The 17,148-nt window shown below is 59.1% G+C and overlaps 1 protein-coding gene across 1 annotated transcript in view; it reads right to left on the bottom strand.

Moving 5' to 3' along the window:
- Window positions 1–377: 377 nt before the first annotated feature.
- The window catches only part of VAC14 (VAC14 component of PIKFYVE complex), a 93,798-nt gene continuing 77,027 nt past the window's right edge, over window positions 378–17,148 (bottom strand). The window contains exons 15-19 of the mRNA XM_081032908.1: window positions 10,409–10,583; window positions 8,828–8,946; window positions 7,557–7,636; window positions 5,422–5,572; window positions 378–948 (exon numbers count right to left, since the gene is read on the bottom strand). Coding sequence (XP_080889034.1) covers window positions 786–948; window positions 5,422–5,572; window positions 7,557–7,636; window positions 8,828–8,946; window positions 10,409–10,583 — 688 coding nt within the window. The 3' untranslated portion in view covers window positions 378–785. The remainder of the gene's footprint in view (window positions 949–5,421; window positions 5,573–7,556; window positions 7,637–8,827; window positions 8,947–10,408; window positions 10,584–17,148) is intronic.

Genomic DNA, 17,148 nt, shown 5'->3' with positions numbered 1-17,148 from the left:
GGCTCATTTAGCCAAATCATTTAGCCAAGGGGTGGGCACCTGGAAAGCCCTCTTCCTCCTTGCACTAGTCTGGGCCTTCTCTTTCATCCAGGGATCTGCAGTGTGCAATGACCATTCATTCAGAAATGGTCATCTGTCCAATGGGGACATGTCCCACTGTCCCCAGGGGAATCCTGATGGAAAATTCAGATTAGGTGCCCAGGAAGGGTTCAGGGTTCCAGACAGGCCAGTATGCAGTGACCAGCCTCTCCCAGTGCAGCCAGCACTCCTTGGGGCCACCATGAGACCAGGTCTTCAGGACAGCTGGCAAGGTTCTGGGGCAGCTACAGCACCAGGCAGGGGTAGGCGCCAATGGGAACAGGCGGGCACAGGTCGAGGGTTTTCTGTCATTTCTTTATTGGGGCGGGGTTGCATCATTCATCCGGACCTCTGCTGGTCCCTATGTGCACACAGGTATGATGTATACACACATCACTCGAGGCCAGAACTCTGGTGGGCTGGGGAGGTAAAGCTCTTTACAAGTGGGTATTAGAAAGAGACCGATTCCAGAGGATAGGTGGTGTCTGAGAACCAGCTCTGTCCGAATGCTGGGGTGCAGCTGAGAACGCTGGAAGCCCGGGGGACTGGGCTGTGAGAGGAGCTTGGGTGGCCAGAGCAGCCTCTGTCCCCCCACCCTGCCCTGGGCTGGTGGCCAGAGCCAGCCCTACCCTTGAGTTAGGTCCTCGGACTCTGTTGGGAAAGGCTCCATGGGACCACTCCTTGGACGCTTCTCCATGCCAGGCCTGTCAGAGGACAACCCTTCGGTCCAGGTGATCCCCACGCCCACTCCGCTGGTGCCTCACTTCCAGATGCTTCTTCTGGACCTTCTCAAAGTGCTGCAGCAGCTCTGCGTAGTTGATGCTGGGGGAATCTGCCTTCTGCAACTTGGGGGTTGCCTTCAGACTGTCTCTGGGGAGAGGAAGCAGAAGGGGCCAGCATCAGTATCTCAGCACTTGTGGGGGTTGCTGGGGACGGGCAGCACTAGGCACAGGAGGGGAGGGCCACAGGCTGGTGGAACTCACCCTCAGGGATTCTGTCTGCCTCAGGTCCAGCAACCCTTCCCCAACAGCCCCAAGGAGTTGGAGAGCCCAATGAGCGTCCCCTCCCCCACAGCTGGTGAGCCAGTCAACACTGCTACTTGGATATGGCCTTCAGCCTGTGGGCTGGCAACGGAGTCCAGAGTAGGCATTGCATTGAGAAGCATTTCCTGTTTACGAGTGGCTCCCTTTGGGGTGAAAGCCAGGGCTAACAGCCAGCCAGGAAACCAGCTGGGGCCTGGAAGAGGATCCAGGGATAAAGGGGAGGAGGCAGCCTGGCCCTTTCTCTGGGGCCCAGGCTAGCGCCAGGGACAACAAGGATGGCTAGAGTCTCTACTGGACCCTCAACTTGGCTGGTCAACTGTTTTTGAGTGTTGGGGCCCAGAGGCCTGCAGTCATTCCCTGCCCCCGGGGAAGGCAAGCTAGTGTCACCACTGAGCATGCTGATGCCTCCTACAACTTCTATTGCTACCATCTTCCCCAGCTGCTCTGTACAGCAGTACAGGTTGTACACTGCACAACTCCAATGTGCCTGATGCTCCCTTGTAGTCATGCAATGTAGTTGCTCTGCTGCCCCCTTCAAGCCCAGTGTTTAGCTTGCCCCTGGGACTCGCTGTCCTTAGGCCCCTGGCCATTCTTAACCATGCCCCCCCGTGGAGTCACATGATAGACTGCTCCTCCCTCATGTAACCTCACTGGCTTGGGGAAGCAGATCTGTGTGGGCTGGCAAGTATCTTCCTCCAGCCCCTGAGGCCTGGTGGCCCTTGGAGCTCTAGGTGAGGGTCTCAAGAAGGCTGTGAACTGTTCATCCCTGGACCCCCTAAATTCATGAACAGACCCCAATATGGGGGTGTCCAGGCAGCAGCTAAGCACAGGACATAGACAGACACAGCTCAATAGTAACAATGCCACTTCCTAGCCACGTGACTCAGCCTCCTCACCTGTAAAACAGGGTGGCCACAGGAGCCATGCCATGGGATTGTGGGGATTCCTCCAGACCTAGGTACCTGATCGACGGCCAGTGTGGCTACAGCTCTGCCCTCTGAGGTGAGGCCAGCCAGGGCCCAGCAGCTTGAGGCCTGGGGCACATCGTTACTCAGTTCATTTTGGGAGAAACACAATTTTGGCGCTTCACCCAAATGGAACCGTCACTACTGAGCTTGGCCCCTGGTGAGGTACAGGCAACCAACCAATGGTCATAACCCGACAGGCATTGCTGACCACCCACCAGGCTGCTGGGGCAGGACCAGGGGCAGTGGGAATCCTTTCCATGGTTGGGATGCCTCTGGCGCCTGGAGGTGGCCCCTGCAACCCTACCAGCCTGTTGCCTTCCTGCCTTCCTGTTGAAGACGTACCACCTGAAAACACCTTGGCTAGTGGCTGTGGCTGTTTCTTTCCTGGGGCTCAGGCAACATTAGTTCAACAAGGATCAAAAGGAGATGCGTGGGGCCTGCTCTAGGGGTGCAGCATTCTGGAGTCTGGCTGCTGCTTTCAATTCTCCTGGGAACGGGAGGGGCCTCCCTGTCAGTAACTCGGTGGCCCAGGTGCCACTGCCCCAAGAGAGCACCCTGTGCTTCTGAGGAGGCTGAGGGACACCCCGGAACTTGGAACTCTAACTCTAGGGGGTGGCCAGATGCTACCCTAACCCAGGCCCGGACACAAGAGGCCACAGCTATTTCAAGTAGTCATTGGATGCTGGGCGCCCCCGGGTGAGTACGCTGCTCCCTCACACTCCTGGCAAGCCAAAGCATTAGGTCCAGAGTAGGGACTGAGATGAGGGGTGTCTGTGGAGATGCCAGCAATGGATGGCAAGACTAAGGTGATGTGCAGATGTGGCCAAGGGGAGGGTCGGGGTGGGGAAGAAGTGGCTGCACCGTGCACTCTGGGCCCTTATGGTAGCAAGTCCTGGTCACAGTGAGGCAGTTCCTCTTTAGGCGGAGCTTTCCTGGCCTGAGGTCTTGGGAGCAGGAAGGGGTGTGTCCTATGAGGCCGGGTGGGGGTCTCCTCTGAGTATGGAGCACAAGGCCTGTCATAGTGGACACGGCCACTGCTCAGGCCTTCACGCTCTCTCCATGTTTACAATAAACCTCAGACAGTGAATGACTGGGGGACACCCAGCCAGCAACACAGAGCTGGATTCCAGGACTCAAAGCTGACCCTCTCTCCTGCCACCCCACCCACACACCTGTCACCAAGCTAATGCTGGTAAGTGTCACCAGTTTTTCTTTCAGAGGGTCCCTCCTAGATGGTCTTTGGGGAGTGGCCCGCGAGCCTGAGGGAAGCCAGGGTCCCCTAGCCCTGCCGGCGCCTTGAACACACAGAGGGAGGGGCGAGGACCACAGAAACTGCCCCAGCTGTTCCAGCTTGCAGGCCTGTCAGGCAACCTGATGCTGCCTTCCAGCTGCCTGTCCCTCTCAGGGCTGAGACTGTCCTCAGCCCCCTCTCCAGAGTGTGAGCTGTCCCTCTGTGCCCAACCTTGCAATCTGACCCCTCCCCCAGCTGTTCACGAAGCCCCTTCCTCGCCCACTGTTGCCTGCTTGCATCTAGGACAGCTCTGCCTAGGGCCTTGCCAAGAAAGGCTGGGAACCTAGGGCCTTGAAGACCGGGGAGAGCCTCGAGCAACTATTTACTCCAAATGCTCATTTATGGATACAGAAACCAAGGCCTGGACGGAGTGGGGGGCCTGTCTGACGTCACATAGCAAATACCCGGCAGAGCTCGGACAAGATCCTAATCCAGGCCTATGAACCGTCCACTGACCTGTAGGCTCCTCTACCCAGAGGCCTCAATCCCTTCTTCCGAGACTTCGCTGACTGACCATGGGATATTCTGAGGGAATTCTCATTTTTCTAGCTTCCCTCTGCAAACTTGCTCTACCCAGGCTTGGGGCACGCAGAGAGAGTCTGACTACTCTAAGAAAAGGAGATGTAACGGGCAGAACTTGGAGAGGAGACTTGCCCTTAGCAGTGTAGTGTAGGGTCCGCGGCCCGGCCCAGCGGCCTCCTCTAGGAAGGCAGGCTGGTTCCCAGGGGGAAACGAGGTCACAGGGAAGCAGTCCTTCCTGTCTCCTTCTCCCCTCCAGCTGCACCTTCCTTCCTAAGTGCCTGTCACGGCGACCCTAACGCTCCTCGGGTATTAGAAAGGCCAGTGTAGAGGCTAGGACTGGTGTGGCTTCAGGGCCTCTCTCCAAATGCAAACCCAACTCCATGGCTACTCCCTGCTCCCCTGGGGATTACCCGCTGACACCATGAGCAGCTGGGACAGTGTCTAGCACTGCCACCCTGAAGAGCTGCAGTTTGGGGAAAGGGTCGGGGAGGCAGGAGCTGGGCCTTGGCCCAGGGACCTCACTTGCTAAAGACTCAAGCTCCTCCAGCTGGCCTGCAGCAGACAACTAGTGAGGTGCTCACACCCAGGCTCTGGAGAGGCCAGGCTGGGTGGGAGGGGTGATACGGAGGGCACAGGGGCTCGGATCTTATTCGGGACCTTGAGTGCCAGGCAGGCCCATCTCAAGGCTGCCTGCATCCATCCCAAGGGCAAAGGCCGAAGGCCCTGCGAGGGAGCGAGGCGCCAGGCCTGCCGAGTGGCTCCAACAGCCTGGGAGGGAATTCTAGACACATAGGGCATCTGATGCAAGCTGGGTGAGCTCCATTCAGCGTAAATCTTCTCAGTGGCTCTGCTTGTTTCCATGGCGACCTGACAAGTGAAATTTTCCATCTCGGATGCCAAATGCCTGTGGATGAGGCAAAGCCTCCAAGGGTTACCAAATATAGACACGGCCCAACAGGCTCTGGGGGCCGGGCCAGTAGTGGATTCGGGTGGGAGCCTGGACCGCCCCCCCTCCCCCGGGGGCTGCAGCCCCTGCCAGAGCTGTCATGTTGGGCCTCTCGGTGGAGGTGTCTAGGACCTGTTCTCGTGGGCAAGACCCAAGCAGTGGAGCCACGGGTACACTCCTACCTCCCACCCACCCAGGAGGGACTGGGCAGGTCTCAGCAATGCTGGGGTCTTCAGGAGCCCAGGTCTGAGCCTCTCCCACAGACGGAGGGGAGTTTCTCTCTAGGGGCCTCTGAGTGACTGCGGCACGCCTTCTGATTTTTCAGATTAACTCAACCCTGGTTGCTTAGAGGATATCACTACCACTTACCACTTACTCTCAGAATTCCCCAGCCTGGAGTTCTGATATGGAAATGAGAGGCCCAAGGGCCAAGTGGCTGTGGGGCGGACAGGGTCCACAGTGACACAGGGGTGTGATGCTGAGGTTCCCTAGGGAGACCCCCGCAGCCCCCTGGCACTCCTTCCTCACAGGCCCCCACGGAGGCAGAGGGCAGTTGTCCCGCCCAGCACTCACTCAGTCTGCAGCAGCTCGGGGTTAGGCACGCACTGGAGCCGGTGGGAGAGCAGCTGGAAGGCGCTGCTCTGGGGCAGCAGCATGAGCAGGCCGTAGAGGGCCTTGATCAGGTACGGGTTGTTCTTCACATCCAGCAGCTGCAGGCGCAGATCTACGGGAGGGCAGAGGTCAGGGGTCAGGCCTGGCACGGCCCTACACTACACCTTAGGCTGACTAGGAGAGGGCCAGCCAGGTGGCTGTGGCTTCGAGCAAGGGGGGCTCCTCAACAGCCAGACGCCTGCCCCTCCTCCAGCAGCACTTAGCTGTCCCCATGATCTCACTGTTCTTTCTTCCCACCTACCCACCTGCCCATCTGTCTCATCTTCCCAACAGTCACCTCAGCCTGCTGCTGGGCCTAGACCCTGCCCCCACACTCACTGCCTCCCTGGTAACGAGGGGGCTTGGGGCCTGCAGTATACCAGATTCCCTGGTCTGCTCCACACGTGCCAGCACAAGTTATAAATAGGGTGAGCTGGAGAGAAAGACTGGATTAGGACAGCTTTGAGGGAGGGCAGGATGGAAAAATGCTTTTGTGTGTGGCTTAAACACAAACCAAGCAGGAGTGTCTGGTAGGGGCTTTGGGAAACCCACCTCAGATACCAACCCTGCCTAGCACCCCCACCTGACGGGAGGAGATGCACCCGTGTCCTGCCCAGCACCCGTCCCAACTAAACAGGGCCATGCTTCTCTCCTCTGAACCCCTCCAGGAGAATCACCAGCTTCTCCCTCCTGTGTGTCTAGGCCCAGTGTGGGGTACCTTTACTGGAGGACGAGACCCCTCTTCTGGAGAGGCCATGTCACCCAGCAGCAGCCGTGCAGGGGCTGGGCTCACCCTGGGAGAAGGTACCACCAGGCCTTGGGGCCAGAGAGAAGCAGGGGGCTTCCTGCAGTCCCTTCCCTTGCCCTAGGAGGCAGGAGCCACCTGTGTGGACCTGAGCAGTCACCTCGTTGCCCCTAGCAACTCCAGCAGAAGTGTGGGCCTATTTTGAGTCCAGTCCCTCCCCTGGGCCCTGGAGAAGCTGGGGCTTTGGGACCAAGCCAGCTATCACTGGGGTCCAGGCAACCTGGGGTTGGAATGGGTGCTGGGCAGGGCCAGGCTGCATCTGTTGTGGTCACCCCAACAAAGCCCTGGGCCTACAGAGAAGATGTTTGTGGCTCTTCTAGGGTCAGGCTGTACCTAGGGGAGGTGTGCTTGGATACCCTCGGGGAAGTGAGATGTCAGGTCAGGGGACCACTTGGGACAGGCTTTGGTGTTCTCCGCTGAGAAAAGGGTCTCCCTCCACAACTGTGTCTCCCGGGCATCTACGAGAGTGGTGCCTGGCTGTTTGGCGAAGCTGCCTTCTCTTTGGATGGGAGCAAGGGGGAGGGGCCTCTGCCTCTGCCTTTGGGCTCCAGGGTGAAGGCCGATGGGCTCAGCCTGAATAGGTCGGAGGTGCCGCCAGACAGTAGGAGGCCTGGGTGGCTTGCTCGGCAAGAAGGTGGCCACTGCCTCCCGGTTTGCTTCCCCACCGTCCTGTAAGCACGCGAGCTTCATTCAGAGTCGCCTGCTCATGTGTTGAGGCGCCAAGAGCTGTGCTCACCCCAGCCAGCTGCCACTTTTGCACATTTAGCCTGGGTGTTACAATCAGGCAGCTCCCGCCCATTCGCTCCCAGCCAATGCCAGCTCTGCTTTGCAGAGACGAGTGCGTGGCGCCTGGGCACACAGGAGCACCAGCAGGTGGGTCCAGGGTCCCCACGGCTCCTAAGAGCCAGGGCGGAGGGCACCATGCTTGGGGGGGTGGGGTGGGCTGCCCACCTGTCCCGACAGCACTGCTCTAGTTCTCCCTGGCAGGGACGGTACTAACTCTCAGGTGGGTTTTGCTGTCAGAGCTGGTGAGTCCAGGAGCTCCACCGGGAGGCACACGGGCAGGAGCCTCGTGTCCCAGCTCTGCTCCATCTGGTCTCCTCAGCTCTGCCATCCGCAGCCTTACATTCCTGACATTCTACAGCTTCCCTGGGGTGACTGGACTCCCTCCCTCCTCCCTCCCTCTTCCCTGAGGGCGGCTTCACCCCTGCCTCATGCCAAGCCAGGCCAAGGCCAGAGGCATGGCCCTTACATGTGAAGATGGGGCACTCGATCAGCTGTACCAGCTTGTCCACCTCCGTGAGGAAATCCACAGTGACCTCCAGGTCCCCACTGGGTGGGCAGTCAAGGAACATCTGCCCACTGGGCCATGACAGCCTATCTTTGTGAGGGGCCTCAGCTGGGGGTGGGGGCAACTGAAGAGCTGGCGCTTGACCCAGCAGCTCAGAACACTTCTCTTGCCACCAGGCCCGGGTTCCGAGCACAGAACCTGCTTCTGCCTAAGTTACAGCGTTCAGCACACGAAGGATGTTAGTCTATTCTCTCTGCCTTTGTGTCCCTCTAAGTGAAAAGTGGCACAGTTGTCCCCCTTGCATGAGCACTCCGGTTCTGCTCTGGCAGCTCTCTCCCGGTGACTTCTGGGCTCTGAAAGGCTCTTATCACGGCCCTGCAGCCTGTGGGCGAGGGCTGGGCAGGAAAGGCCCCTGCTCCTGCCTGAGTGGACGCCCGTTAGCAAGGCCAAGACCAGAGCTGTGGCAGGCATGTGGCCTGTAATCCCTGACTCACAGCAGTGGCTGAGAGGAGCAAATCTAAGTTGTGGAAGGAGAGGAGGCACCGGGGCAGCCAGGCAAGGCCACAGCTCATCCTCAATGCAGACATCTCAGGGCCTCTTTCCTTAGCCTCCAGCTCCTGGCCCACAACGGAAGGAGGCCAATCTGGCATCCTAAGAAGCGCTCTTATCCAAGCTCATAAGCCAGGCAGTCACAATACAGGCTGGTTTGCTTGATCATGGATGCCTTTCGCTGAGGCAGGTTCTGAGGCATGCTGGGGTCTTCCCTCTTCCTGAGGCCTCCTGTGCAGCCCACTTCTCCCTGCTGTGTCATCTGCTGAACCTGCTGGGCTCCGGCTCTGTGGCCCCCGAACGTCTCTGGGCTACTCACCAGCAGCATTGCCGACACTCAGCTCAAGCCCACAAGGCCTCCCCTGCACCTGCCTGCTGCAGTCTAACAGCCTTCCTTGCTCCCAGGCCTTCTCTCTCGCCCCACCCCCGGCACAGGGCCCAGACGGAGCCGCAGTGAGCAGAGTGCACCCCTGCCTGTCCCCCCGAGCACCTGCACCTAGACAGCCCGCTCAGCCTCTATCCCCAACTCAGAAGTTTTCTCCAGGGCCAGCGCCCCTCAATGAGGCCGCAGATGACCCCTTCCCCTGCCCATGTGGGTTCTGATACCACCAGGCCTGAGGGCAGGAGTATGGGAGTCAGCCCACGTGGGCGGGAAGGGGACACCCTCAGTGAGTGAAGGATACAACTTCTGGATGAGGTCGTAGGCATGCCGATAGTTCTGGGTGAGGAAGCAGAGGGACACGGTGGTGACCGGGTTGTGGCACCAGGAGCGGTACAGACAGCAGAAGAGGTTCTGGCTCTCCTAAGGGGGAGAGGTGTGAGCAGTTAACACAGACCCCACTCCTCCCCACCTGTTCCTCCCCCACCCATGGTCCATGTAGGGACCTGAGAGGGAGGGGCCACAGCCTGAGATCCAGGCTCGTTTCGGAGGGTCAGGAGCCAGCTCAGCTCCCTGAGCTGTTTGGCAGTCCAGTTGGGAACAAGCTGTCATAAAGGAAACGCTGACAGCTCTTCCTCAGACCCTGTCATTATTCCTGGTCCCACAGAGCCACGTGGTGGTGACTGCAGGGCCTAGTGGGGAGTGAGCCTGTCCCTTGTGCTGGCATTTCTGCCCTCGGCAAATAATAGTAACTGTCCTCTCCAGGACCCTGCTGGGCTGGCAGGGGGTGTGACGGGAGGTGCAGAGTACAGGTGAAGAAAATGTTTCCTCAGGCCCACTCTCCCTGCAGCGCCTCCTCTCATCCTCAAGTACCGTATCTCCTCCCTCCTGTGTGGCCCACCTTGCCTTTGGGAACAAGCCCAGGAGCTGAGCCCATATTCGGGGGAGCCCCTGCCCTGAGGAAAATTCTTAAAGCCTCTGCGAATGTCTGAAAGGAACCACAGGAAGCAGGCAGGCGTGTGGTCTGGATCCTTCTGAGCAGCCTGGCCCCAGATGCCCTCCGATCAGGCTTGATGTCCCTGAGACTCCCTGAGAGGGGGTGGAGGCAGGGTCTGAGCTGGGGTGGTGGCCACAGCCCCGATTTGGGAACGAAAGCCCTGGAGCCCCTGGCATATCCAGGATAGTGGCCATCCCTGGAGGCTTTCTGCAGCTCAGCCCCTGGCCCCGGGCTGACCATGTCCCCCAGAGCAGGATGGCAGGATGCTGAGCACCTCCCTGCTCTCTGAGCAGCCCTGCTGGGTCCTCACCCAAAGCCTGCGACAGGCAGTGCTGCGACACCCTGGCTTCCAACAAGGAGCCTTGTGAGACAGCTGTGTCTGACTATGGGGGAGAGGGGCCAGGGCCAAGGAGGAGAGCAGTGCGCTTGATACCTGGAGTGACAACCTCGAGGCCTGACCATGACAGGATGGCATCGCCCAGCGGCCATGACCCTACTGGGTCCCACCACAAGGGCCAAGAACTGAACCCACTCTGTGTGGAAGGGGGCAGTTCCAGGGTGGGAGTGGGGTATCATGAGTGGAAAAGGCACAGCCTTTGGTGGACCAGGGAGGGCACGTGGAGCCTACAGAAGAGCACAGAGCCTTCTGTGGGCAGAGACCTTTGCAGCTCTGGCTCCACGGAAACCAGCTGTGACTCACACCCACGGCTGGTGCTTACGTGTAGCCAACACAGGGGCATCTGAGTTTTACAATGGACCAGGGAAATCTCCAATTTCATCCTGTCTGCTCCACAACAATCCCCAGGGACTGAGGCGTGGGCTGGCACGGCTGAGTACCCACATGCACGTAGGATTAAACCCAGGGCCAGGGCCCATGGACACAAGTACCAGGGTCTTCAGGTCCTTGAGCTGGTTTCGCAGCTGGAAGAGCTCTGTGGAGGTGAGCAGGATGGTGTTGAGGGTGTGGACCATGGTCGAGGCAAACTTGAGGTCTTCCTCTCGGAGCAGGATGTCTGCCATTGAGTGAAAGATGTTCTCTGCGTTTAGCAGGAGGCACAGCTGCCTGGTAGGTGGGCAAAGCAGAAGTTAGGGAAACCTCTGGGCCACCTGAGGACCCTCTCCCTGGTCTCTCAGCATTCTGAGGAAACCGGCTTTTCCCTGGGGCTGGGGTGAGGCCTAGTTCTAAGGCCTGCGGGGGGACATTGGGGCGTTGCTCACAGCGGGCCTGGCTCCAAGCCTCCGCACACCACTCACCTTGGCCCAGCCGCTCCCGAGCCCCACCGACTGCATGTGTTCCCCTGCTCTGGCCCAGGCCAGCAAGCAGACTTCTGAGAGACACAGCTGGGCCTCTGGCTACTGATATTGCCAGAGGGCCCCGAGCCACCTTCCTGATTTCCCACACACCACTGCACTCCTGTCCCCTTCCGGCTTTACTTTTCTGGAGACCTTATCTTCATCTGACAAATTCTACTCAGGCTAGTCAGGAGAGCCCTCTCCGTCAGGAACTTGTTTGTGCTGTTCATGGCTGCACCCCCACCCTAGCCTGGAGCGGGGGCTCAGGAGGCACTTTTGTGAGATGAACAAACCTTATGACAACCCTGAGTTTCATCTTTGCTGTTCAGATGATGAAGCTCTGGTGCAGGGAGGCAAAGACTTGACCAAGGTCATGGGGTTAGGGCCACTTCTCCTTTCCACTGCCTCTCCTGTAGTGAGTCTCGAGGGGGGCAGGTACGTCTTGGGCTTGCTGGAAAGGAGCCCCCATTTTATACACAGGAAAACAGCGAACCCAGAGAATGAAGAAAAACAGTTTTCCCAGGGTCCTTGGGCCGAGGTGACATCAATAGTAACAGGTCGGTCTCAAGGTCAGGCTTGGAAGGCTGTCGACCTCCTGAGTTTGCCTCTGTGCCCATGGAAGCCTGGCCTTGAAGGGATGAGTAGGCCCCCCTGTTGGGAGTCCAGATTTCCTGAGGCTCCGGCCACCAAAGAAGAAGCAGGGACGGGCTGCGCCCGAGAGGGCAAGTGGTTGGTGCGGAGGGGGGTGGTCCCTGAGCTACTCCTGGCTGCAGGGCTGGTGCCAGCACTGCGCTCCCTCCTGTCTTCCGTCTGTCCGCCTGACTCCGAGTCTCTGCTCCAGGGAGGCGCCACAGGCCAGACCTGGGGCTGGTGGGGACAAGCGTCTGAGGCCTTACGGTCTCGTGTGCTGAACATGAACCCCATTTGGAGCCAACATGCCAGAAACATGTCCATCCCAGGTCCCTGAACTTGCAGTCAACTCAGCATCATCAGGGACTGGTTTCCTGCTTCCCTCTGAATACCAGCCATGCCTTGGGGCCAGGCTGGACAAGATTCCTCCCCACCCCAGGCCCGGAAAAATCCCAGATCATTTGGTAACAGCGAGGCCAAACCACGAAGTGCAAACAGTGGGCAGGCAGGCTCCAGCCTAGGCCCAGCTGGAACCAGCAGACTCCGGGCAAGAAACCACCAGAGAAAACGAAACAAGGCTGTTGAGGGGATGGGGTGTGTGTGGGGAGAGAGCACGGGTACCAGGGCTTTGCCATTGCCTGGGCGGTTCCCCTGCATGCCTGGTGTGGGGTGTGGGTGGGGGGTGGGGAGGAAGGTGGGCGGCAAAGGCCCCAGAGCATGGTGCTCCTGACCAGCTGTGTGACCCAATGTCTATGCAATAATGTCTTTACCCCAGTTGGGGTAATACAATGGGGCTACTGAGACGGCTGTTGCCAAGACTGGGGACAAGTTGCGTGGGGTGCACTGTATATGGCGAATGGGAATCCTGGTTGGGTACCCCAGTGGTACCATGGATGGGAATGACAGCCAGCTCACAGGAGGAAGCCTTGCCCTTAGGTGGAGTGCAGAGAACACTTCCTGTCCCCTCCTGGTCCTCCCATCCCTAGATGAGCCCTGTCTCCAGGGCTGTGGAACAGAAATGCTCCAGAAGGGCAGGCCGGGAGGAAGGGGAGCATTCTGACAAATGGTCACAAATGCCCGTCGCCTGCAGCTGCCGCCGTCTCCATGACAGAGGCCAACAGCTGAGGCAGCTGCCAGGCAGCACTCTCCTGGGACACAGGCCGGTGGGGACCTGCAAGCAGCTGGGGGGCAGTGGTGGGGCTGTCACGTGAGGAAGGCTGGGGAGGGTGTGGAGGGACTGGGCGTGAGGAGAGGAGGGCGCAAGGCGTCTGGGGAACACAGGTCAGGGATGGCAGTGTTCTGGACATGCTCTCCTGGCTGAGTGACGACACTCTCCTCACTGACTGCTCCTTTTCCACTAGTGCTGCGAGAGCTCTTCTGCTCTCTCTAGTCTGTGTTTCTTGGTGGCCACATCTGGTCCCAGGAATATTTTCAAAGCTGTGTCTAAATCTGTGAGCCCCACATGTGCCTCTGGAGCCCCCACTGAGCTCTGGATAGCACAGGCACCTGCATGGCTGCCGTGCATGGCTGCCCAACCAGCATTTCAAACTTGGCAGGGCCACAGCACAACTCTTGGTTTCCCCCTAGACGTGGGCTCCCCAGCTTTCCCCATCTCAGGAAATGGTGTCACTGTCCACCCAGCTGCTCCAGGCCCAACGAGGAAGCCATCCTTGATCCCCTGGGCCCTGTGTCAGGGTCACCCAGGGTACATCCTGCCTCCTCCTGGCCCACCCTGGGGCAAGCATCTGCCATTTCTTTCCTGGTCAACTCCAGGCTGGTTTCTAATAGGTCTCCCTGCCTCTTCTCTGACCCCCAGAATTCACCTTCTACTCACCAACTGGGACACTCCTTAAACAGTTCTAATCAGAGCATGGCACTCCCCAGTGGCTTCCCACGGGATCCAAATACAACCAGCTCCAGGGTCTCACACTCTCTGGTCAGTTCCTCTCCAATCTCAGCTCTTATGATTCCTCCCTTACTCACGACGCGCTGGTCTCCTGTACTTCCTCCTGGCCTGGAAAGCTCTCCTTAGGGCCTGGCACTCAGGAGCTGCTCAGAAATTACTGTTGAGCGTTACTGTGTGGCGGAACCAGGCACATGTCTATTAAGTTTCACGGACGGGCCCTGGGACATTCTTACGCTCAGCATGTCCCCTCTGTGCACCACAGCCCGGTCTGCAGAGAGCGCTGCTGTGAGGTCACATCTTCGTCCTTATCACCCAGGGCCTGGCTGCCCTGCCCAGGGAGCCCCAGGGGGCTTCTTGCCAAGTCCTCGCATAACCCTGGGCAGGGGGTCCTATCACCCCCATGCAAAGGACCCACCACCAGTCACCGCTGAGCAGGGGAGCAGGAAGGGAGGATCCAGACCCAGCAGGCACGTTCCAGAAACTGAGCCCCTCCTTACTGCTCTGCCTCCTTGTGTGTGTCATAGGCGGCCATTGGAGGCTGTCCCCACCCAGTGGGGCTGGCAGATGGCTGCCAAGCAGGGCTGCTGCGTCATCACTTCTCTGTTGAGCCCTGGCCTGGCTTGAGCTCCTGCCTGGCTCTCAAGCATAGCATCCATAATGGAACACAGCTTGCAAGCATGAAACATTTGCCCATATTTTTAATACCCATATTAAAGTGCTATTCATCATGAGACAATGGCTTGGAAATGCTTGGGGACAAGGCAGAGAGACAGGGCACGAGGGATTCTGGGTGGGCACATCTACCTTCGGGGCTGGACTTGGGCAGGGTCCTGTGTGTGTGCCCTGAACTCAACTCACACTCCAACCAGAGCCCCCGGTGGGGCTCTGCCTTCATCTCCTCATGTCTCCTGCTGCTTGACTGGACAGCTGTTCCCCTACTTCCGGGTCTGGGTTCATACCAGGAAGGGAATTGTTCTCTTTGGTCCCTCTGTCACATACCAGAAGCTCTCAGGGGAGGAACCCGTCCTTAGTCTCCTCTGAAGCTCCCAGGACCCAAGAGAGGGACCACTTTCCCTAATGGATTGAGATAATGCTACCTCCTTTGGGGCAGGCAGCCACAAAAGGCCAAGGCGTAAGATGGGGCTGGGGAAGCACTCCACAGCCATGCCCTCCTGGAAGTGGCCGCAGCACACTTGCCAAGCCGCTGCGGGCTTCGTGTCACTGCCCCTTCAAACAGTAACACTGGCCACGCATCCACTGTGTCCCAGACTCCAGCCCCAAAAGGCCACCAGCCTGTGCTGGTCCATGGTGAAAGGTGCTCTTCTGAGCTCCCACCTGGCATCCGCCCACGGCCCCTGCTTTAGGTGACGTGGGTCAGAGCGGTGGGAGGAGGAAAGCATCAACTGGCTCCAGACTGGCGAGTCACAGCCTGAGGCTGTGTGGCCCAGACTGGGCAGGAGGCAACAGCTGCTGCCCATCTCCTGGGAGAATGGCATGGGCACAGGCTGGTTCCCGCCAGGCCCACAGGAAGCCTGGAGCTCTGCTTCCCCCTGTCCCGAGTGTGGAAGGGGCCACACACTGCTTCTCCTCCAGGACCCGAGACAGGCCACCCACTTGGGTAAGACCAAGCCTTGGTTTGGAGGACAAGGGTCGCGTGCAGACAGCTGCCGGACACTGCTCTCCAGGGGTACCACCAGATGCTTCTTCCCACCCGGGCAGCCTATTGTCGCAGGGGTTCATTCTGGGGGCCCAGGCAGGGCGTGAAGGACAGAGGGTTCAGCACTGAGGACACCCACTTTGGGAATAGGTAGTAAAAGGGGGAGTTTGAGCAGTTCCTTTCAGGACAGATGCAATGCAGGGGCCTGGGGGAAGGGCACAGCCTGGCATGGGGGTAGGGGTGGGGGGGTAGGGTGGAGGTGTGGGTTGGGGCAGAGGGTGGGGATATCAGGGAGACCCAGCAGGAGACGTCAGGCCCAGCTGCAAAGGCAGGGGCCCCACAATGAGGTGTGGGCTCCAGGGCCCGAGCACGGGTGCCCTTCTTGGGAATCTGGACTCTGTCATGTGGCTTTAACTCCACTTCTCTGCACCCTCAGAAAATAGGACCAGCAAAGTCACCAGCCGCACCTCCACCCCCACAGCCAGCAGACCCTTCCCAGGTCCCTGGACCATTTGCAAGATGCTTGTGCTGGCCTTTTGGGGCTCTCCTCTGCTCCATCACCAAGTACGGGCATGCCCACGCCCCGCCTGTTCTGACTCTGAGCCAGCGCGGGGGCTGGCTGGGCAAGTGAGTTGCTGCCCTCCTCTCTTCTGTCCCCTCCTCCTTGGGCCTGGCCTTTTTAAGAGACAAAAGGCAGCAGCAGATGCCACTCTGACCCACAGCAGGGATGTGCCCCGTCCTGGCGGCCTTCTGAGCCCCACTGGCGAGTCAGCCCAAGGCTATCAGACAGGGATGTGGAAAGGGCTCCTGATCACTACAGAGAAGTTTAAGTGGAAATGAAGGCTGGCGTGATCGTTTCCTCACAGGCCGGCCTTCTCAACTGTCCCAAGCAATAATCTGACCACACCAACAGGTGGCCACCAACACAGGACACAAAACAGCTGGCCTGGTAGGAGGAGATTCTAGACTCCAACCCACTTGTGTGGAAAGAGATGTCAATGTTGATGGATGGGCATAAACATGGGGGGCGCACACCTCCCGCCCCTTATCTCCCCTAGTTGCTATTAATACAGCCCAGTCCTGCTTCAACCCTTGGCCTCCTCTGAGCGCTAACTGTCCTGTGACAAACAGAGAGTTCAGAATTAGCCTCATCTGCCAAGTCCCAAGGTGGGTGGGTGTGCCCCATCTCTTTAACACCCCCATCTCCCCTGTGATCAAGGGGATGACTCCTTCCTGGGCCAGTCCAGACCCCCAGGAGTCATGCCCCGTGAGTCCACCTGAGAGGAGGGCATGTGCATGATTTCACTTGGCGCCTCCCTAGTTGGGCTTCCCCGGACACAGGAAGGTCTGTGCGCCGTCTCTCGAAACTGCCTAGACACCTCCAGAAGCCCCCACTCCCCAGACGCCTCTCCTCCTACAGGCTTCAGATCAGGACACTGGGCACCCCCAGCTCTACCCAGGCAGGTCCAGCTCTCCAGCCCCACGGGGCCCACGAGCTCAGCTCTTCGGTGTGGACTGTGGGGAAGGAGGAGGTGGGCAGTCTGCTGTGTTCTCCAGCTGGCTGCTAAGCAGGGGCTCCAGGCCGTCCTGGTTCAAGCCTCTCCTCAGAGGCTGCAACGGGACGCTCCGGGTGGGGTGGACTCCATGGCTCTGCAAGCTGGCCTCAGGGCTGGGTCCACCGGCAGGGGGGCTCCGATTTCCAGGCACTTCCTGCCCAGGCATTCTTGAGGGCAGGGCCACATGGCTTCTGCTGCCCCTCCTTGGGTGCTCCTGCTCAGTGCTCCCCTTCTCCTAGCCTGGCCTCCTTCCTTCACCCACCCCCAGCTGCTTGCTGCTTGTGTCCTGACCAGGCCAATACCGTGCATGGAGGGACAGGCCCTCACTCCCTCTCTCCTTTGGCCACTAGCTGATGTCCACGTTCCTCTCGGTGGCCCAAAGCCAACGGGACATAGGCTTTCCTGGGAGATGCCTGGAGTCTCACAGCTATAACTCTGAAGTGCAGCCTAACATCAAGTAGAGAAAGCACAGGGGCTCAGAGCCATTCCCACGGGAAAAGGGCCCTCCTGGCCTTGTCCCTGCCTGACAGCTGGAATCCTTTAGGACTGAAAGAGAAAGCAGCTTTTGGGTCAGTGTCCCATCAGG

The sequence above is a fragment of the Rhinolophus hipposideros genome (assembly GCF_964194185.1).
Source record: "Rhinolophus hipposideros genome assembly, chromosome: 21".
Taxonomy (NCBI): Eukaryota; Metazoa; Chordata; class Mammalia; order Chiroptera; family Rhinolophidae; genus Rhinolophus; species Rhinolophus hipposideros.
Note: the sequence above shows the minus strand (reverse complement) of the source record. Positions and strands in the feature narration are given on the sequence as shown.